The sequence below is a fragment of the Lithobates pipiens genome, unplaced genomic scaffold (genome assembly GCF_037356315.1).
Source record: "Lithobates pipiens isolate NorthernLeopardFrog02 unplaced genomic scaffold, aLitPip1_a1.2 Scaffold_19, whole genome shotgun sequence".
Taxonomy (NCBI): domain Eukaryota; kingdom Metazoa; phylum Chordata; class Amphibia; order Anura; family Ranidae; genus Lithobates; species Lithobates pipiens.
This window is the reverse complement of record NW_027507764.1, coordinates 125,062,273-125,084,704: the sequence shown is the minus strand read 5'-3', so window position 1 is coordinate 125,084,704 and position 22,432 is coordinate 125,062,273. Positions and strand designations below refer to the sequence as shown.

At 41.6% G+C, this 22,432-nt stretch overlaps 2 protein-coding genes across 2 annotated transcripts in view; one reads left to right on the top strand and one right to left on the bottom strand.

Annotated features, from left to right (window-relative positions):
- DNAH11 (dynein axonemal heavy chain 11) overlaps nucleotides 1-2,618 on the top strand; it is a 404,290-nt gene extending 401,672 nt beyond the window's left edge. Inside the window, exons 82-83 of the mRNA XM_077491239.1 lie at nucleotides 1,449-1,589; nucleotides 1,846-2,618. Of these exons, the coding sequence (XP_077347365.1) occupies nucleotides 1,449-1,589; nucleotides 1,846-2,093 (389 nt within the window). The 3' untranslated portion in view covers nucleotides 2,094-2,618. The remainder of the gene's footprint in view (nucleotides 1-1,448; nucleotides 1,590-1,845) is intronic.
- Nucleotides 2,619-8,779: 6,161 nt separating this feature from the next.
- Nucleotides 8,780-22,432, bottom strand: part of CDCA7L (cell division cycle associated 7 like) — a 41,315-nt gene continuing 27,662 nt past the window's right edge. Inside the window, exons 4-9 of the mRNA XM_077491238.1 lie at nucleotides 20,633-20,698; nucleotides 20,117-20,302; nucleotides 17,101-17,232; nucleotides 16,314-16,463; nucleotides 11,937-12,073; nucleotides 8,780-10,145 (exon numbers count right to left, since the gene is read on the bottom strand). Of these exons, the coding sequence (XP_077347364.1) occupies nucleotides 10,115-10,145; nucleotides 11,937-12,073; nucleotides 16,314-16,463; nucleotides 17,101-17,232; nucleotides 20,117-20,302; nucleotides 20,633-20,698 (702 nt within the window). The 3' untranslated portion in view covers nucleotides 8,780-10,114. The remainder of the gene's footprint in view (nucleotides 10,146-11,936; nucleotides 12,074-16,313; nucleotides 16,464-17,100; nucleotides 17,233-20,116; nucleotides 20,303-20,632; nucleotides 20,699-22,432) is intronic.

Here is a 22,432-nt window from a genome sequence, read left to right as displayed (position 1 = left end):
CTGAGCATGCATGGCACTTTGTCTACACATGATCGGAATTTATGCAATCAATTTTGTTGTGTGAAAATTTTAGATCCTGCTCTCAAAGTTTGTGTGTCGGCAATTCCGACGGAAAAAGTCAGATGGAGCCCACACACTATCCGATTTTCCAACAACGCGATCCAATCGCACATTTTCCGTCGGAAAGTCCGACCGTGTGTACAGGGCATTACTTGGTTAAAGCCTATTTCACTAGGTGTGTCAGCTTGCTGGGCTATTCAGCATCAAGCTTCTGTTCAAGTCTGTCAGGCTGCCACCTGGTCTTCTCCTCACACATTTACTAGGTTCTAGCAGGAAGAGATGTTTACACCTTGTTTTTGGGCATGTTGGCCTGGTCTCCCACCCCTCGTGGGCAGTGCTTTGGGACAGCCCAAGTAGCCATGAATATTAACTCCTCTGTGATAAGGATCATTTGGTTCACCTGTACAATATTTTTCTTGAAAGTACATCACAAGACAGTTATCCCCTGCTTGCTACAAAACTGGGGCTTGGTGTAGCTGGAAAGGGTTCTTCCTGGCAAGGGTCCATGCACCTGAAGGTGGCATGGCAGCATAACACCAAGTAGTCATGAATATTACCCCTCTGTGTCAAGTGAAAAAGAAACCAAGAAAACAAAAGATTTTACTCGTAAATCAAAAATCCTTATTATACTTATAAGGAACCATGGAAGAAAAATACATGCACTTTCTAAATCTAAAATGGCCATGACAAGGGAAGTCTCTGTTGGGTTTACACTTAGCTTGTTGCTGTGAGAGTACTTACTTTCCATTGCTGTAGCCTCCACCATGTAATGTTTAACTATATCATGCTACGACTGCTGACATCCAAGGCCAACAGGAGTAATTCAACCCAGCCCCCTCTGTCTATATCAAAAACAACAATAGTGTTTGACTACCCAATCAATCATTCTTTAGTAAACACTGGTGCCTTATTTACCAAATTTCTTAGACCTGGTCCACACTAGTGCAATTTCTAATGTGATTTGAGTTGCACAAAAATCGCATGACAATGGAAATAACATTGTTTTCAATAGCAACCGTTCACATCAATGCAATGTGATGTGATTTTGGGAAAGGGGCCCTGTGCTAATTTGGTGCAAAGCAATACAATTTTGTGGATCATGGACTTCAATGGAAAAGTATAAAGAAAAAATACAAGTATGTGAATTTTTGTATGCTCCTTTCCATGATCATGTGCTGCTGTAGGAGTAGTATTGCCAAAGCACACAGCCATTAAATGGCACTTTCATTATATATATATATATATATATATATATATATATATATATATATATATATATACGCTTCTACATTTTAAGTAAATCCATCCCAATGTGTGAACTGGCCCTTGCTGTTTCTAATAAACTCTTGGCATTAAATGATCATGATTGTATCTTTGTATTTTACCAGCGATTATGCAGAGCATGGCTCGGAAGAACGAGTGGCCACTGGATAAAATGTGCTTAACGGTTGACGTGACAAAGAAAACAAAGGATGACTTTGGCCATCCGCCTCGTGAGGGAGCATATATTCATGGACTGTTTATGGAAGGTAAAAAAAAAAAAAACAACACACACCTACCTAAAAGGACCTACCTATGGTGCTCTAGGCAATAAGTTATGTTCAATCCTGCAACTGCTTCTCGTAAAGAGCACAGCTGATGCCACCTGTATAGCTTCAGCCATAAACATCTGTCACTTTGGTATTATGTATGATTTACATGTAATGGCAAACAAGCTGGGAAACTGTTTAAAGATTAGATGTAATATGTACAGAGCAATTTTACAATTTTTGTCTCTCTCTGTAGGTGCAAGATGGGACATTCAAGCAGGTGTGATAGCTGAGGCTCGTCTCAAAGAGCTGACACCAGCCATGCCCGTTGTCTATGTGCGAGCAATTCCCATCGACAAACAAGACTTGAAGAACGTGTATGAATGTCCTGTATACAAAACGAAACTCAGGGGCCCAACTTATGTATGGACATTTAATCTGAAGACCAAGGATAAGCCAGCCAAATGGACTCTAGCAGGAGTGGCCTTACTGTTAACAGTTTAATGCCAAATCCCTGATTCTGCCAATTTTATTCCAGGCAAAACATAAATCACCTTTATGTATAAAATGTAATTTATTCTGAAAATATTTAAAATCTATTATTAGTTATATTTGTGTTGTAAAAATGGATTACTTTGAGCACTAAATGTTGTGGTTTAACCATTTATAGTTAAAAAGGTACGGATGGAGTTACTCTCTTGTATCTCATGCTGAATGTGGTAAGCCTTTGATATGTTTGCTATCAGGCTGGATGGCTCTGTAATGCTTTTTCTATATGTTGTAAGAGTACCCACTGTCCCTTTATTTGTGATAGGATATATGTAGCACACATCCACTTTGCAAGTCCTCTGTCATGTATTTTGGCTGTAAATGTATTATTAAAGCCCGATTTAAAACAAAAACAAAAGAAAACGACACATTTATAGTCTTACAAATTTGCACTGCGATGAATTAAAAGTGGACACCAAAAATGATTTTTAAATAAATCAGCACTTTTCCTATAAAAATAAAATTTGATGTTTACGGCTAGCAATCTCTCAATGCACAAGTTTGTTGGACACTGGTGGTGAATTCTGGTTCTAGGGACACGCATCCCAGTTTTCAACTGCAAAAACCAAATAGATCAAAGCAACCCAGAGGTTAGACTACAGAGTTGCTGCCAGCAATGGAGCACTACTGTGACATGGCCAAGACAGAGCATGCTTTTCAGGTCTCGCTGGAATAATGCACTCAAATTACCAATTTACAAACCGACTGGGAAACTGTTTAACCACTTGACCACTGGGCACTTAAACTCCCTTAACCACTTGCCGCCCGCCCTATAACAAAATGACGGTGGCAAAGTGGTTTCAGAATCTTGATCGGACGTCATATGACGTGATCAGGATTATGAGCCGCTGCGCGCCCCCGGGGGCGCACATCGCTGCGATCGTTGTTGCGGGTTGTCAGTCTGACACCCTGCAACTACGATCTCGGTAAAGAGTCTCCGACGGAGACTCTTTACCACGTGATCAGCCGTGTCCAATCACGGCTGATCACAGTGTAAATAGGAAGAGCCGGTGATCGGCTTTTCCTCAGACGCGAGTAGAGGAGAGCCGATCGGCTGCTCCTCTGACAGGGGGGGGGGCCTGTGCTGATCGATCAGCACAGCCCCCCCCCCCCCCCCCCCTGAGGATGCCCACACTGGACCACCAGGGACGCCACCAGACCACCAGGGATGCCCAGGATAAGGTATGCCACCCTAGACCACCAGGGATTCCAGTCAGTGCCACAATGGATGCCAATCAGTGCCCATAATGGATGCTAATCAGTGCCCACAATGGGCATCACTGATTGGCATGCATTGTTTGGCACTGATTGGCATCCATTAGTACAGTATATTATAATACAATGCCGCCTATCAGTGCCCATCCATCCCACCTATCAGTGCCTACCCATGCCCACCTGTGCCGCCTACCCATGCCCATCCATGCCACCTATCAGTGCCAATTTGTGCCACCTATCAGTGCCCATCCGTGTCGCCCATCAGTGCCACATATCAGTGTCCATCAATGCCACCTCATTGGTGCCCATCAGTGCCGCCTTATCAGTGCCCATCAGTGAAGGAGAAAATTTACTTATTTACAAAGTTTTGAAACAAACAAAAAAAAATTTTTTTTTTCTAAATTTTGGGTATTTTTTTATTTATTTGTTTAGCAAAAAATAAAAACCGCAGAGGTGATCAAGTACCACTAAAAGAAAGCTCTATTTGTGGGGAAAAAATGATAAAAATTTCATTTGGGTACAGTGTAGCATGACCGCGCAAGTGTCATTCAAAGTGCGACAGTGCTGAAAGCTCAAAATTGGTCTGGGCAGGAAGGTGTTTAAGTGCCCAGTATTGAAGTGGTTAATTACCAGACCAATTTTCAGCTTTTAGTGCTCTCACAATTTAAATGACAATTACTAAGTCATGCAACACTGTACCCATATGAAATTTTCATACTTTTTTTCACAGAAATAGAGCTTTCTTTTGGTGGTATTTGATCACCTCTGGGTTTATTTTTTGTGCTATAAATGAAAAAAAGACTGAACATTTTGTAAAAAAAAAAAAAAATGTATACTGCTAAATATCTTTGGTAAAAATAACCCAAATTTGTGGATATTATTTAGTCTGTGAAAGTTTACAAGCTATGGTGCCAATCGCTGAAAATGTATCAATTTGATCACACCTGATGTACTGACAGCCCATCTCATTTCTTGAGACCCTAACAAGCCAGTAAAGTACAAATACCCCCAAAATGACCCCTTTTTGATAAGTAGACATTCCAAGGTATTTAGTACAAGGCACAGTTAGTTTTTTGAGTTGACATTTTTTCCCACAATTCTTTGCAAATTGAAGATTTTTTTTATTTTAATTTTTGTTCACACCAAATTGTCATGATAACAGGTTATTTCTCTCACATGGCATGTACATTCCACAAATGAAACCCCAAAATATATTCTGCTACTCCTCCTGAGTATGGCGATACTACATGTGTGAGACTTTAACACAGCCTGGTCACATACACAGGCCCAACATTGAAGTAGCAACTTCAGGCGTTCTAGGAGCATAAATTACTAATCTCTCAACCATCTATTACACACTTTTGAAGGCCCTGGAGAACCAGGACAATGGAAACGCCCACAAAGTGACCCCATTTTGGAAAGCAAAACATCCCGATGTATAATCTGAGGCATAATGAGTCTTTTGAACTGTTAATTTTTTTTCCCGAAGTTTTTGGAAAATGCGGAAAAATAAATGAAAATGCATTTTATTTATTTATTTATTTTACACAAAGTTGTCCTTTTATAAGATATTTCCAACACACAGCATGTACATAGCAAAAATGACACCCCAAAATATATTCTGCTACTCCTCCTGAGTATGGCGATACCACGTGTGAGACTTTTACACAGCCTGGCCACATAGGCCCAACATCCAAGAAGCACCATCAGGTGCTCTAGGGACATAAATTACGCATTCAATTTCCTTACGATCTATCACATTTTTGAAGGCCCTTCATATTTCTAACATAGCATGTACATACCAAGAATTACACCCTAAAATACATTCTGCTGAGTATGGGGTAAACAAAAAGTTACCTGTGGTTTTAGTAGTGCAATTGTCCACAAGAAGAGAGCCCTGATCCAGGCAGCAGGTAGGGACGTGGTCAGCGACAGTGAATGGAATTGTCCAGGCAGCAGGCAGGAATATTGTCCATAGTCAGTACAGGCAGGGATACGTAGAGATATTGCCAGCAGTGCCAAAATATTGGTCCTGGTAGTAAGCAGGAACACGGTCCAAGTAGCAGGCCATGAAATAATGGGGACAGGGGTAGAAGCTTCTCCCACCCAAATCTCTTGGAAGCCTCCGAGTCTCCAGACCCCAATCCGGGAATGAGAAAACTAAAAAATTAGTTTTCTTCATCCAGAAAAAGAATTCTTGAGCCCCTCACATATGCGAGACCCCTTTGTTCCCACTAGCATAGCAGGGTAAAAGATCAATCCAAGAGGCAGGCAAAAAACGTGGTCAAACAGTCCAGGCTCAGTTCCAGAGCAGGCAGAGGTAGGTACAGTTTAGTGTTAGGCAGAAGCTTGGTCGTATAACAGACCAGGGTCAGTTCCGGAGAAGGCAGAGGTATGTACAATTCAGTGCAGTGGTATAAAGGGCATGGAGGAAAATGACAGGAAATGAGAATTACGTTTACCATACTTCCCTAATAATGTAGAGAAGTATGGCAACGGCAGAAACATTCACCTATACAGAGGCCTGGTTGGAAAGGACAATAAAATGTGGTGTCTCTTCCAATTCCTCCACTGGAGCACACCTGGCATTTCTTCCGATGGATGCAGCCTGTTTCACTGGGGGGGGGGGTTTGCCAGGAAAGTGGCGCTTGTGGAGTCTGCTCACGTAATCAGAGCGAATAGTTGCTGGTGGGCTTTCAGGGTACAAAAGGGCGGAAATAACTTCTTCTTGGTAGTACAGATAGGATACGGGGTTCTCTGTAGATTTTTGGTAAATAACATAAGTGTTATACATGGCCAAACTGAAAAAATAAATGGACACTTTTTTATACCAGTGCCGGGATTTTCTTGTGGGAAGATAGGGTTCAATCATCTGATCGAAGTCCACTCCCCCCATAAACAAATTATAATCGTAGATGCAAGCTGGTTTCTGGATTGGGCCGTTTCTTCTGGAGACTTCCACGTATGTGTCATTCTGGATTGTCGTGAGTATGTGGATGTTTCGTCTGTCCCTCAACTTGACAGCTAATAGCTCCCAGTTCCGCAAAGATGCCGCCTCCCGTCGTCGTAGCCTTTCATTGACGAGTTTTTGCGGGAAGCCCTTTCTATTGGCTCTTACTGTACCACATGCTGGGGTGTCTCTGGTGAAGATTGCGGAAGAGGGGCAAGCTAGTATAAAAGTTATCCACATAAAGATGGGATCCCTTTCCAAGGAGTGGATAGACAAGCTGCCAGACCACTCTTCCGCTGGCTCCAATGTACTCTGGGCATTCAGGGGGATGCAGTTGGGAGTCCTTCCCTTCGTACACCAGGAAAGTGTAGATGTACCCCGTGGCTCGGTCACAAAGTTTGTACATTTTACCCCCATATCAGGCCCTTTTGCTGGGGATAAACTGTTTGATGCCAAGCCTGCCTGAGAATTTTACAAGGGACTCATCCACAGAAATATTCTGTTCGGGGGTATATAATTGGGGAAATTTTTCAGAGAAATAATTTAGGAGTGGCCAAATTTTAAAGTTTGTCAAAAGCTGGGTCATTTCGGGGAGGGCATTGGGTGTTATTGTAGTGGAGGAACCGCATAATCATTAGGTATCGTGATCTTGGCATAAGGGATGAGAAGAGTGGCATGTGGTGGACAGGTTTGGTAGACCAATAGGAGTACAATTGGGTTTTTTTGTGAGTCCCATAGAAAAAGTTAGGCCTAAGAAAATTTTGAATTCCTCTACGGTTGTTAGTTCTCCCCACTCAAAGGGACAGGCATAACTAACTAGAGCCAGGGTTGCTTACTATGTGCTGCTGTGCGTAGGAGGTTGCACTGGGCCACAATAAACGATAGTAAGTCTTCGGTGAAAATCAAATGAAAAAAATTAAATAAATCAAGCATGGCAAAATCATCGGTGTTCATCTGGACACCTGGCTGGGCAGTGAAGGTGGGGGGGATATTTGCTGCTCCGGAAGCCACAGAGGGTTTTGAAGGGCATAGGGAAGGCTGGCATGGCCCCTATCCCTTTGGGGCTGAGGACCCTACTGGTCCCTGGCCTTTGTTGTAGTGGCTCTGTTCCCGAGGTGGACGGCACTGCGCTGCTGGTAGTAGGCTGCTGCTCCACGCCAGAACGCCTTCTTGTCACGGGCACACATTTCTCTTCCGATTCTGTATCGGACCCGCTGCTTGTAACGGATTCATAGGCCGTATCCGAAATCAGACTGAGACTTGGAGAGCACCCCGCTGCTCTCAATTGGTCATACTTAGAAGCTGGTAGGCCTCTTCGCTAGTAAAATATTTTTTTTGCCATACTAGTGGCTGGTGAGGCAGCACTGGTGGCACAATAGTGGCTTTGGTTGCACTGGTGTGGTCTGGTGGTGATTAGCACACAGCACTGGTGGGCACAGGCAGCACTGATGTGGCACTGCTAGAACTTGCTGTGTATCACACGATTTCTCTCCTCTCCTGCTGCATTGGTGTGAGGAGAGGAGAGCGATGATTCTTCTGATGACCCTGCTTACTGTCATTCACGTGGTAAAAGGCCGTTGCCATTGGCCCTTTACCGCGATCTGTGTTGCGCCGAGTCCCGTGACTCTGTAGGTGCAAGATAGGACATTCAAGCAGGTGTACATTTAAAATGTATTTAAAGTAGAACTGTGATCTCCCCAGTATACATATGCAACCCATATGGAGACACGCATCTCCCTGTGATATTATGGTTATTAGATTCCATACTGGGATTACAGCTTTTCACTGGGGTGCATTTAGGAGTGACATACTTTTCTTCTGTGGCTCTAATCTAACCAAACATTCTATGGTCCTTGGTATTTGTTCCTTGTTCCTGGGGTTGTCGTCGTGGCCCCCCCCCCCCCCCCCTGACTTTAATCATCTTCCGCATCTACACACCTAGCATTCCTGACTTGGTCGGAGGAAATGCGGTGTGCTCCTGGCCTGATATTTGTACAATTTGGTTCAAGCCATTACTTCTGAACGAACCCCCTTCCTGCTCTGCCATAGAAATACTATAATATTTACTACAACATACTAGTTGTGCTATGATCATTTATGTGCATGTTAGATATGCGTAGCAATATTCATTCTGAGAGGAGGTGTGGTGGCACATATAAAGTCAAACTTTCTTACCAAATTATTCTTTTGAAGAAATACAAATGCATACATGCAAGCGTTTACCCAGAATCTGCTTGGAATTGCTATAACTTGTGCCAGCTGCCTAGTTCAAGGATCATGTTTCCGCTCTACAACAGAGCACTTAGCTCCCTATAAAAGGGATAAAGCGTGGTTCTTCACAGGTCCCTCCCTGTACCTTCCTCCTATATATTAAAAGATCACTCTATTTTGTTCCTCATCCCTTCTACTTGCAGGAGGCTGAAAGTGACTGTGTAACATGGTAGGAGGAAATTTAAGAATAAAATACAAGGCAGAATACAAAGCAAATTAAACTGTTTATTGGTTGGAAATTCAACAGTGCTAATTTCAATTACTTTGTCGTTTTTAACATAGCATAATTTTGCTTCTATTATTTTATCAAAACTATTGCATTAAAAATTTCCTTCTCTAAATTTGGAAAATATTAAAACAAAACTAATTTAAAACCAGTATAAAACTTTTTTTTTTCACAGAAATATAAAAAAAAAAAAAAAAAAAATTATAGAATTTACAGTCGACACATTCAAAGCAAGCAAAAGGTTCTAGAACTTTAGCTAAGCTGAAAGTATTAAAAAATATAAAATTCAAAGTGACATTTAGGTGCAGCTTTAAAGCCCTAATAATAAAGAAAAAACCATAGCAAGCTTCTAGTATTATGATCAGAAAAAAAACATGGCACTGGAAACCTTTACTAAACCCCCAGCCATATATACAGTATGTATGAAAAATTAAATGTATCTAAATGGTAAAATGTTTATTAGTTTAGATTTCCCCTCACATATTTCTCAGACAGGAAGTGAGAGAAAATCTGTCTAAGTTGAGGGAAAATTTCCCCCCTACTTCCTGTTCTGGTTACAATTGTGAAGTTTTGGATTTCCGATTTTTTTGTGATGACAATCACCAATACAAAGAAGGTGACTCTTCCCAGCAGCAACACAGACCGTAATAAAAACTCGATCCAAACCATAAAAAAGTCCTGTATACAGCTTTGACTTGTTTGCAAATGTGCAGCACAGTGAAATGAGAGCTGCAAATCAGGAAAATCTCGCAGTGCTATGGAAATTAATTTGGTCTTTAAACTCTTCTTTAGGTCTCACTAGCACATTTTTTGTATCAGCCACAGGATATTATGACACATTTCTGGTGGTTCAGGGCTCATCACAATTCAATGGCAGCACAAACACCAGCTTGACTAAAAGATTATTCCGCACATGAATAAGGTGCTAAACAGAGTGAGTACTAATATGTGAAGCGAATCTGTAAGCAGAGAAATATAGGCAATGCCACTGTGTTTGTATCAGATGTAGGCTCCAGCAGCGTCATATAGGCCATGGCTGGACTACCTACCATAAAAGCATGCATGATGGGAGTTCAGACTTCACCGGTTTCAGGGCAGTGACTCACTAGCTCAGAATTTGAGATTGGATAAAGATGCATGGAACCTTACAATCCAAGTCAGAAATGGAAGCTTCCATATTTTAATACATACAGATTCACTTTACTTAGCATTGGCGCTTTTGGAATAGAATGATGTGGGAATTCTGACATAAGGCAGATGTGTTTACTGGATGCACAAATCCATTCTTATATGAAAAGCCCCCAAAACTCATCTTCACTCGTCCTCTACCATTCGCTTTTGTAAGCTGAAAGTAAAAATAAAAAATAAAAAAGATGTGAGAAATCTGCACAAAAAAAAAAACAAAAAAAACAATGAACGTTCATAATTACCTATATATATATAATATATATATATATATATATATATATATATATATATATATATATATATATATATATATATATATATAAAAATGGAATTTGTTCAGAAAATATTTAAAATGTATATGTTTCTATTGTAAAAATAGATTACTGTGAGCACTAAATGTCATTGTTTAACCATTTATAGTCTTACAAATTCTCACTGTGATCAATTAACCACTTCACGCCCAAGAAAGTCATGGATTTTGAGTGGGGGTGTCTGAATGATTCTTGCACCCACAAAATGACTTGTAAATAAATTAGTACTTTTCCTTTAAGTAAAAATAAATCTGAAGTTTTCGGTTAGCAATCTCTCAATGCATAAGGTTGCTGGACACTGGTGGTGAATTCTGGTTCTCAAGGGACACACATGCCAGTTTTCAATTGCAAGAACAAACAGATCAAGGCAACCCACATGTTAGGCTACAGCAGCCTTTCTCAACCTTTTCAACACAGAGGAACCCTTGAAATAGTTCTCTTGTAACCCCTGCTAAAAATTAGAAATCTACAACTCTACATTTGCCATAATTCCCCGACCTGGATTCCTAAACGGTGGTTTGATAAAATTGACTCTCAGTTCAGGGAATTAATATGGTGTAGAAAGACAGCCAGGCTTAGTCTACTTACCCTGCAATATAAAAAGGACGAGGGGGGGGGTTAGCACTACCACATGCCAGAATGTATTTTTTGGCTTCGCAGCTGCAGCAACTGGGTGGATGGGGGTTGGATGATCCCCTGGACCCGATACGTAGGCTGCTTGACGACATAGATGACCCGGACACGGCATTGACCAGGTTAGAAGCAGGTTTCACACACATGGATAGGAGTTCCCCGACTATCATCATGCTAAATACTCTATGGTCCTATGTTAAACGCCTGCTACAAATACGCGGTTTTCTCAGACTCACCCCTATCTGGAGGAATGCTAACTATGGTGAGCTCTTTAAACTTAGGGGCTTTGGCGCTTGTAGAATGAGTGGTCTCCGGTACCTCCCACAACTGTATAATGGACGGGTGCTGAAATCCTTCATGGAACTGCAGGCTGAGTTCGGCATACCGCGCAGGGACTTTTTTAAATATTTGCAGTTGCGCCATGCGTTACAAGTGCAATCCCACGGTGTGTCGCTTTGCCTGACGGACCATGCTGTGGTACAAGGGATACTAATGCAAACTGAAAGAAAGGGTATGATATCTAGAGGGTATGATATTCTTCTTAATGCAATACAAGACTCGGCACATCTCCCATGTCTGCAGAAGTGGGAGGCGGACCTGGGACCGATGGACGCGGAGACCTGGAACCTTTGCCTGTCCTCCGCCCCCTGGGTTTCGGTTTCGGCCTCCCATAAACTCTACCATCTCTACCTACTACATAGGGTTTATAGAACACCAGTTAAACTATACAGCTGGGGTGTCAGGGATACGCCCCTATGTCCTAAATGTATGAGGGACCATGGTGATCTCCTGCATATGTTCTGGAGGTGCCCAAAACTAAAACGGTATTGGGATGGGATCCTCGAGAAGGAGTTACAATTGGTTCGATTCAATACACAAAATATAATGTAGGAAACCTCCTGGACAATAAGCTAGCAATATCCTACAAGGGAAGGTATACACTCATAGTACAGTAGGTAGCATGAGCCAAACGCAGACAATATTCCGGGGCTACATTTACTCACCTTTCTAGATATTCTTTGACATTGTCATAACCAGAAAATTTGGCCAGGTGAATGAGCATCCCTGTAGCACATCGACCATCTCTCTTGCGACAGTAGCTGCAGTTGCAGATCTCACGACATGGGGGACATATCCAATCCTAGGATTGCAGAAGGGAGGCATGAGTAATTAAGCATACCTTTCATACGATTTTGCTCCTTATTTGAATCCCTGTTTAAAAGGGAACCTGTCACAACTAAACATTAGGATCACACAGGCCCGAGAGGGATGTGCATTTCGGCAAAGCAGAATGGAGAGATCCACAACGAGCATGTAGCAAGTGAAATCACAAACTCTCATATGTATACCTGTTCAGGGCAAGTGAATCAGAAAGCTTTAATTTTAGGTCAAAAAGGACCAGCAGACAACTATAATTTTAAAGAAAATCAGGGATAACTGTTCTGTTTGTTATTTTATGATTTGTTTCCTTTTAGTAAATGGAGAACAAATACGTTTTGTAAAGGGGACACAAAATCTCTTATTCAGAAAAACGTACAACACTGGATTACTGAACAAAAGACTTTTGCATGCTGGAAAATCACTATACTACCTCTCACATTAAATTCAACAGTGACAAGTTCAAAACAAGAAAGCTAGTAAAATGTATTAATATCTGCAGATATTATTCAAACCTCTGTATCAGGTTTAGTCACTCTTAGGCCTCACTGACAAACCAATGTTTATATGCATTTAGAGGACATTTCTAACTACATATAAGACGCATGTAATGATTTTTGTTACTGGTCCCATTTAAACTTAGTGCTACCTGCCTTAAGGTGCAGTCAGTTTAGTGGCATTTACAGGAAATAGATTCAAAACATAAATCCCCAATGTGAAGGGTCATTCCTGACGAAGTCAAACAATGATGAAATATGTTGTGCAGAGCTACATACAATGAAATCACATACTAGAGCGGAAGGTACATGCACTCTGGTATGGAGATCTGTAGTGAGTGGTGTCCTAATCCCTATGCAAACTCATGCTTACATATCCACAATGGTGGGTAAAGCACTGCTGCTGTGCATTTTGTTTTTTGGCTTTTTACTTGATGCTAATCTTAACAATGGTACCCTATTTGCTTCCGTTTGGATTTTATTGTACATGTAATGATTTGCCCCAGGAAGTAAGGTTAGTCTTCCACAAAATGGACAGTTCTAAAACTACCTCATCAAAAAAGTGCCTAATCACTCTACCCAGGCTTCAACTTCATAATCTAATCATCCTCACTCCTAAAAGTGGGGGAACATCTGTAAATTTGGTTCTCTTGGGGGTCACAGACCTGTGGGGTCAAATGGGTATAAAGCATACTTCAAATATGTGCAAACTAAACCCCGGTTTTTAAAGGTGAACTGTTAGTGGGGGCAATTTGCTTGGTTTCAGGCTGGCAGGAAAATTTAGCTGGCAATTTGTTGTTTGACATGCGTCCCTTTCCATGTGCTCCTTGCTGTTAAAGCTAGTTATAGGTTGTAACAGGTGCAGTTTCTTTGTACTATTTATAATTCAAATTTTCCCCATCACTGCATTCATCCCTCAAATCAACCAAATTCTGCCCATCAACAGTTAATTTGCAGAATAGGAGTAGTTGTGCCAGTACCCCAAGACGGGTTCAAATGATTCTATTCAAACCTGTTTATGGTGCCAAAGCCCAAAAAAACAAAACAAAACTGGATATTAGTTCTATTCTGGACCTAAATCCCTCAAAAATAGCTTCAAGTTTCAGAATTTTGCATGGAATCTGCAAGAACAGTTAAAACAATGGGAATTCCTGGCATCCATAAACATGAAAAATGACCATCTGCATATTCCTATTTATCCACCTCATCAGCGCTTTTCAATAGGAGACAAATCACTTCTCGGTTGATCTTGCACTGCATTTTGACCTATCCTCTGCAACCAGAGCATTCAAAGGTCCTGGCACTCAGGGATCTAGGTAACAGGTTATCTAGGAGGACCTTCTCCTCCCTCCTCTCCCACTATCTGCAAAATACAGGACAATTTAGATGCTGCAGGCTTTCGGTTGGACAATGAACTTCCAAAAATCTACTCTCCAGCCTTCTCTTCGCCTGAAATACTTGGGTCTCATCCTACACGCATCCTAAGTAAAGTCATCCTAAGTTTTCCTTCCAGAATTAAGATTCTCTCTCAGAGCTTACGCTCAGCAATTGAAGTCCGAGACCTTTTTCAGTGAGACTCATGAAAGTTCTAGACCTTATGGCATAATCATGCATCAAGAGAGCACCAGCAATCATGCAGCCCTGAAGGAAGCAAGCCAGATAATCTCATAAAAAAAAAAAAAAAAAAAAACAGAGGCTCATTATGCAGCAATTTTGGCTGTTTACATCCCAGGAGTATACAATTGGAAGACAGATTAGCTCAGTTATCACCATCCAGACCAAGGGAAATGGGACCCTCACCTACACATCTTCAAAACAATATCACAAAGATGGGGGGAGCCCCATATTTAGATATCTTGGACTCCAGATTCATCATCAACAAGCTACCTCTGTTCGTGGTCAGGACCAAAGATCATTTGGCATTAGCACCGGATGTCTTGGTAATCCCCTGGTCCTAGTTCAGGGTAATGCAAGCCTTCCCTCCAGTGTCAATTCTACCTGTTACTCTAACTGTACAGTCATATTCAGACTACTACTACTACTACATGACCCCTGGCCTCTTCCCAACAGGCCAGGGTCCACTATTCCATTGGGTTCTCAGTCCCAACTTTCGCAGCTTGGCTGTTGAAGCCCAGATATTTTTTTGATTTTTTTTTTAAATCTTCACTTTTTATTAAAGTTTTCAAACATTACAACAGATCACCAAATCGCATTACTTTTTCTGCAGATTATACACGTTATTTATTTACAATACCCCTCTCTAGTTACAGATAATCTCCAGAATACCATCATATCATCCCTAACAAAACAACCGACGACACAAAAAAAACACAAAAAACAAACACCACACACACACACCTCTCCCCCACCCCTCCAAACCATCACTATCAGTTCTCCCATATACTATAAAGCATCCTGCCCAACCCGTATTTGCCCACCTATTACATCATATATCATTTCTATGATGTTCTCGGGGAGGCCAAAAGAGAAAAAGGCCAGTCCTGGGGCTGTTACCCAGGGTCCCCATAACATGACTAATATAACTATTAGAATTGAAGCCCAGATCTTAAGAGACAGAGGGGTGTCTAGGACTATGTCATTCCTACCTTGCTAAAAAAGCAAGAAAAGCCACTTCAAGAAAGATTGATTACAGTACCTGGGTATCCAGACACATCAGTCCTAGAGATTACTCTGTGCCTCAGATTCTGGCAGAGTAATCTACTACATTTAGGACTTGAGCAGAACTAGTCTTTAAGCACTCTAAAAAGGGTAGGTTTGACCTTATTCATTCTTTTTCATAATTCTCTGGCTTTGTTTTCCCTTGTCAAAATAGTTATTCAATGTGTATCTCGATTCAGACCCCCCCACCTTACAGCACCTTGTGCTTCCCTGGGACTTCAACTTGGTTCTCTCTGGCCTGCAGAATCCACCTCTTGTCTTAGATGACTTATCCCGCAAAGTGGATTTTTGGTTGCAGTTACATTGGTCAGTCATGTCTGAAATGGCGGCTTTTTTTTTTTTTTTTTAAAGATGTTCCTTATTCTTTACAAATACAAGGTAGTCTATGCCCAAGACTATCTACCACATCAATGAAAACAAGGTTCTTTCATCTTTGTGCCCTGGGACACAAAAAGGGACATTTCTGGTCTTTGCCTACACATAGAGCCAGTGTAGTGTCATCTACCTCAAAGCAACATCTTCTATCAGGCAAGTGGACTCAGGACCTTGTAAGGGATATACACTTTTAAAAGGATAAAAATTCCTCTTGCTCTTTCACAAGCCCACTCCACCAGGTTGGTGGGTGTTATCTGGGCATTCTGGCACCAAGCCTCTGTAGCCCAGATGTGTAAGGCACCACTTTGTCCTCTATTCCATAAAAAGTTCCAAGGTTTTACCAAGTGTGCTTCCAATCTCCCATGGATGCAGCTTGTAGCCATAAAGGTCTTGCAGCGGCACTCCGAAATTGGGTCTAATTGCTACCCACCATTCTCATTTAATGCCAAGGTCAATGAATACTCAGCCTGCGTCCTGAAAGATTTTTTTTTTTTTTTTTTACAAATCTCATTAGTATATCGGGGAAGGGAAAAAGAAGGAATCAAGAAAAGCAAACTATAAGCAGATTAAACTTCAGATTAAACTTCAGCTGTAACTGACGAGAAGTCTGATTTTAATCTGAACGTGTTGCTGATTTGCTCTAAATTATTAGATCACTGTCGGACTACTCACAGGGTCTAGAAGTGCCTCTCTCACATCTTCGCCATAGCGATTTCGTAAACACGGCCCACAGAACTGGCCTCTGACCCCACCACAACCAGGATTGCGGCAGAAAGTTTTTGTATCCACAGTTTTTTGGCGACACTGATGACAAGTACTTCCCTATAAAGAGAAATGTTAAGTTAAGGTCTTCAGAAAGAAAATCTGTATGCAGTATAACAGGTTCAAGATACAGCCCCCTAGCACATTTAAAGCTAACTGAACGCAAAGGTAAAATAATTATAGAGGGAGTTTAGATATTCCATGTTCTGTATGGAAGTGCATGTCGTTTAAGCATAATTTTAAAACTATAAAGAAGTAATGTTTTCAGAAGAAAATTGTCAGTGCATTCTACTTGTTCCTAACTCTTCTACTCCAGAAAGTACCTCTTGGAGCACCCCCCCACCCTTCTCCCCTTCCTGCTATTTGTTTGCTCTACTGGCCATCTTCCTTCTCCTCTCTGCAGTGCATATTCCTATAGTGTATCCACTTGGAAGCTTGTGATAATCGAAGATAGAGGCCTTCCCTCAGGGTCATAGTTTTAACGTTCTGACTAGAGTGGGGCTACAAAATCTTAATAGAGAAATCCGTGTCAAGGTTTTAGCTCTGCTTCCAAAGTGTCGAGGGTGCTGCTAACACCAGAAGTCTGGTTTGGGAACCTACAGATGTATATCCTAGCAACTGAAGCAAATATACTAATATAATGCACAGAGAACATTTCTATTAAAAGAAAATAAAAACCCCAGTATACAAAAATTACCATTATTTTGTCGTAAACCTTGTCTTTAACAGTATCTGCGACATTCTCCAGTTCCTCCTCTGTGATATCCTCTACTGAACGGTAATTGTATTTTGAGGATCTCCGCCTTTTCCGAATCTCTTCTTTTTCCTCCTGTGATAAATGCACATTTTACAAAAAAAAATAAAAAATGTATCTGGGAAGGCTAACATTTCCAACTATGAGTGATTAAATTGTGCAGAGTGGTAGGTGCAACATTGAGGGGAACAAAAATGTGCAAACGTGTTAACGTGCAAACCATCAAACAATTATGCAAGATTTCTTGTTAACAGGGACTTTTTTTTTAAATGCACCTCAAGTCACAAAACTGCTTATATAGTGATGTTTACAAAGCATGCAGTTCAAATTCCCAATATCAAAGCACCAAAACCAGGTAGGTCTGTTATGTAAATCCTGACTTGAAACCTGGTCAAATGTCCCCTGCCTAGTCTCCCTCAGTAGATCATTATATAGCGTTAGTCTCCAAATTCCCCAAATCTGCCACAAAATAAAAGGGCTGTCCATTGCATACCTCCTGAAATATCAATTGCCTGGCTTTCAATACATACAACAGACTTGTGTATACGTGACAGCTGGACTACTTATTTATTTTTATTTTATTTATTTCAGGTACTTGTATAGCACCGTCAATTTAGGCAGCGCTTTACATATATATTGTACATTCACATCAGTCTCTACCCTCAAGGCGTCCAAGGTCCCTAAAACTCACATTAATACATGCACATACTAGGGACAATTTAGACAATTAACCTACAAGCATGTCTTTGGAGTGCGGGAGAAAATTGGAGTACCCGGAGGAAACCCACGCAGGCACAGGGAGAATATGCAAACTCCAGGCAAGTAGTGTCATGGTTGGGATTTGAACCAGCAACCCTCTTTACTGCTAGGCGAACATGCTATCCACTATACCACTGTGCAGGCTCCGCATGCAAGTCGCTTGGCTACAGCCAAGAAGTTACACAATGACAAGAAGAATCAATGAACTACCACAGCACAGTGGTAGCTCATTCAGAACTACAAGTTGCGTTCTCTACAGATTCTGACAGAGTGGGGGAAGAAGATTCCCCCTGCCGCCCGTGACATTGGGGAGGGGTGCAATGGTAACATGTCACACTCTGAATACTGAATAGTACTTCGCACCCAGGCCAATTCTGACATTTCTCTCCTACATGTAAAATTCCTAATTTTTTTGCTAGAAAATTACATAGAACCCCCAAACATTATATATGTTTTTTTAGCAAAGACCCTAGAGAATACAATGGCGCTCATTGCAACATTTTATTTTGCACGGTATTTGCACAGCAATTTTTTGAACGCGTTTTTTTCAGAAAAAAAAACTGTTTCATGCTTAAAAAAAAAAACAACAATGTGAAAGAGGAAGATACGCCGAGTAAATAGATACCCAACATGTCACGCTTCAAAATTGCACGCGCTCGTGGAATGGCGCCAAACTTTGGTATTTAAAAATCCCCATAGGCGACGCTTTAATTTTTTTTACTGGTTACATATTTTGGGTTACAGAGGAGGTCTAGGGCTAGAATTATTGCTCTCGCTCTAACGTTCGTGGCGATACCTCACATGTGTGGTTTGAACACCGTTTTCATATGTGGGCGGGACTTACGTATGCATTCGCTTCTGTGTGCGAGCTCACGGGGACAGGGGCGCTTTAAATTTTTTTTTTTTTATTGTTAATTTTATTTTTATTTTTTTAGTTTTACACTTAAAGCGGTAGTAAACCCGCATTTTTTTTTTTTTTTTTTTTTTAAACCTGCAAAGCAAAAGGCATAATGAGCTAGTATGCACCGCATACTAGCTCATTATGAAATACTTACCTTAGAACGAGGCCCCGACATCTCGCCCGATCCACGCCGAGGAAGCCGACATGCTCCCTCGGCGTCTCTTCCGGGTATCGCGGCTCCGGCGCTGTGAGTGGCCGGAGCCGCGATATCGTCACTCCCGCGCATGCGCGCGGGAGATTTAAATCCGGCCGGACGAGCGCTGCCGGATTTTCGCGGAGAGAACCCCCTTGTGCGCATGCGCCGCTGCAGTCAGCGGCGCATACCGAGGGGAATATCTCCTAAACCGTACAGGTTTAGGAGATATTTTTTTTACCTACAGGTAAGCCTTATTATAGGCTTTCCTGTAGGTAAAAGTTAAAAAAGTGGGTTTACTTCCACTTTAAAAACAAAAAAAAATTGATGACTTTTATTCCTATTACAAGGAATGTAAACATCCCTTGTAATAGGAATATGGCACGATCGGACCTATTTACAGTGAAATATGGGGTCAATAAGACCCCATATCTCACCTCTAGGCTGGGAAGGATCAAAAAAAAAAAACAAAAAAAAAAAAAAAAAAAAAAAAAACCGATCCTGGCTTCCTAGCCAGATCGGCGCCGTTAATTTGAATACCGAGGCCGGGCGTGACGTCATAACATCGCGCCCGGCCTCCGAACGATTATAGAGACTCCGGGGACAATCTGGTCCGCCGGAAATCTCTATGATTACTTGCTGGGGCCGGCAGATCCTGTGACCGACTCACTGATGGAAACGGTGAGTCGGTAGAAGCACCAGAGGGCGGCGGGAGGGCGTCCCCTCCCGCAAGAACGATCAAGCGGCGGAACAGCCGCTATGATCGTTCTTATGGTACAGGGAATCGCCGGCTGAAAACAGCAATATCTGAATGATGTCTGTGGCCTCAGGCATCATTTAGATATAACCACCGAAACCCCATGACGTCAATAGACGTAGTGTGGGAACCAAGTGGTTAAGAGACCAACAGGACAAATTAGGGAAACCACAGGAACAGTTATAATAAGTCCTATATGCCAATTCCCACCCCCCCCCCCCCCCCCCAAAAAGGGACCTTTAAAAAAAAAAAAAAGCCATCTAATATCAGTTCTTGCTAGAGAACAGTGGTCAGGCACAGCATCCCCCAAAACACTATAAGCTTACAATGGTATTTGATGGTAACTTACTTCACTCAAAGGGCGCCTTTGAAAAGCCTTCTTTCCATATTTTTGGAGATGTTCTGCGAACTGCATGGCAGAAGCGGTAAAATTTTCCAATGCAAAGTTCTCTGGTGGCCGCGCACTTCTTGTGGGATTAGTGCGTCGTTCAACCGGACCTTCAGAAAAGCTTCTACGGCTCGTCTTTTTTTGCTTCTGGAATAATAAAAAATAAAAAAAAAGATCCACAATATCTTAACTATACAGGTTACGTAATAAAAACAGTGTCATGCAGTTAAAAGGACAGACACAAAAACAGAACAAATAGGCAATTTCACATAAAAGGTTTTGGTCTGTAGATATGATTGTTCAATCAAAACTTATGTATGTAGAATACAAATTTGGTAAATACTCTGATCAGTTTATAGAAAAATCAGAGCATAGGCGATTTTCCAAACTAGTTAAGTAAGTCATGTTTTCAAATAAATTGAGGAGAAAAAAAATATAAAAAAAAAAATAAAAAAAAATAAAAAAAAAAACACTTACTGGAGGAGTAGATTTAATTGGAAACAGGTCAGGAACAGAATGAAGTTCTGCAAGTAGCTGGGCCAGCTGCAAAAGAAATGAAATAAAAAGTTAAAATTAAAAACACAATAAAACTATACAGGGGCCAAGGGATCCATGCTAAGACGGTGTAGGACTTGCAGGCAATTGTCTTCAGTCACCAAGTTTCTCTCAAAATTGAGACCAACCCTGGAGCAGACATCAGATTACATGATAGTCACAGAGAACACATGGTATTACTGCATGTGTATGGTACTCATAATTTAGGGTTAAAATATTACCACCATATAGCTGCCACATGGCACTGTGAAAATACCACCAAGTGAGTTAATCATTCACAGTATTTTCTAGAATACAGTTTCTCAACCTTTTTTCAGTTAAGACACCCTTTAAAATTATGCACAAGCTCGAGGCACTCCATTTTAAAATGCAAAACATGAAACAAAGTTTTACATAATGTAATAACATATACACATGTAGGACATTAGGAGGTGACTTATTCTAAACAAACACCTTTGCACACTGGTACTGACTAGTATTCCAGTTCTCGTCTCAGTTTCTCTCCATTACTAATAGAACGCAACCTCAATGCGGATTGAGAGGGGCAAACAAGGATGTTGTGCAGGTACCAGACATCCTCATCAATAAAGTAATTAGTTGTTAGGACACCAATGGCTAGAAGGTTGTAATGGTGCACAATGGAAACCTATGGCTTTGTGTAAATAAAAAGGCATGCTTCATCCATTTGCTGGCTTGTATACAATTTGTAGGCATTTTGCCTGGACATGCTTGTTGAAAAAGGCTGTTCAGAAGCAGAGCGGGTATTGTACTTTTAAGGACACCGCAGCGATGGCTCCACCCAGTATTTTCACCGACACGATTGGGGCTTTACGCGTTTCAGAGTCCTGAAGCAAGCGAGACAGAAAGCACGTTTGAAAACCACAACCTTGTTTGTGTTGGGAATATTCTGTTTTAGACCCCTTTCACACTGGGGCAGTGCAGGCATTAGTGGTAAAGCGCTGCTAGTTTTACGGCGCTTTACCGCTGTTATAGCTGTGCTATTCGGCTGCTAGCAGGGTGCTTTTAACCCTGCTAGTGACTGAGGAAAGGGTTAATAGCGGCCAAAAATCAGCGCTTAAGCAGCGGTGCCCATTCATTTCAATGGGCAGGGGTGGTGTACACACCGCACCAAAGATGCTGCTTGCAAGACTTTTTTCCCCCTTCCTGCAAGCACACTGCGCCCTCCCCCCCCCCCCCCGAGAATACAGAAATTATACAAAACAAAAGTGAGGGGTGATTCAAGGGGTTAAGCGTCTTAGGGAGGCGTTTCTAATTGTGGGGGGGGGGGGGCGGTGGACTGACTAAGAGTAGAGAGAGATCGCTGTTCCTATTCACTAGGAACAGATGATCACACTGTACTCCCCTGACAGAACGAGGATCTGCTTTGTTTACACTGGCAGATCCCCGTTCTGTCTCTCTGAGGAGCAACTGTGGGTGGACGGCGGACTTTGCGGCCACTGGACCCATGCAATGGCTTCCCCACTGGTACAGGTACGTCGTTTTGCACAATAGGGCCGCCATGTCGCAGTATATATGCAGTGGGTGGTCCTTAAGTGGTTAAAATTTATGTAAACCTAATTCATGAAATCTGAGCAGGGCACATATCTGCAATGTTTTCTTATTTCTCTTCAAAGCACTATGTCCCGTAGTAGTCTCCTGCTCCGTTCTGTTATCAGCACAATAACTTCTGACGAGTTCTCCATCAACGGAGATAAAAGCAGC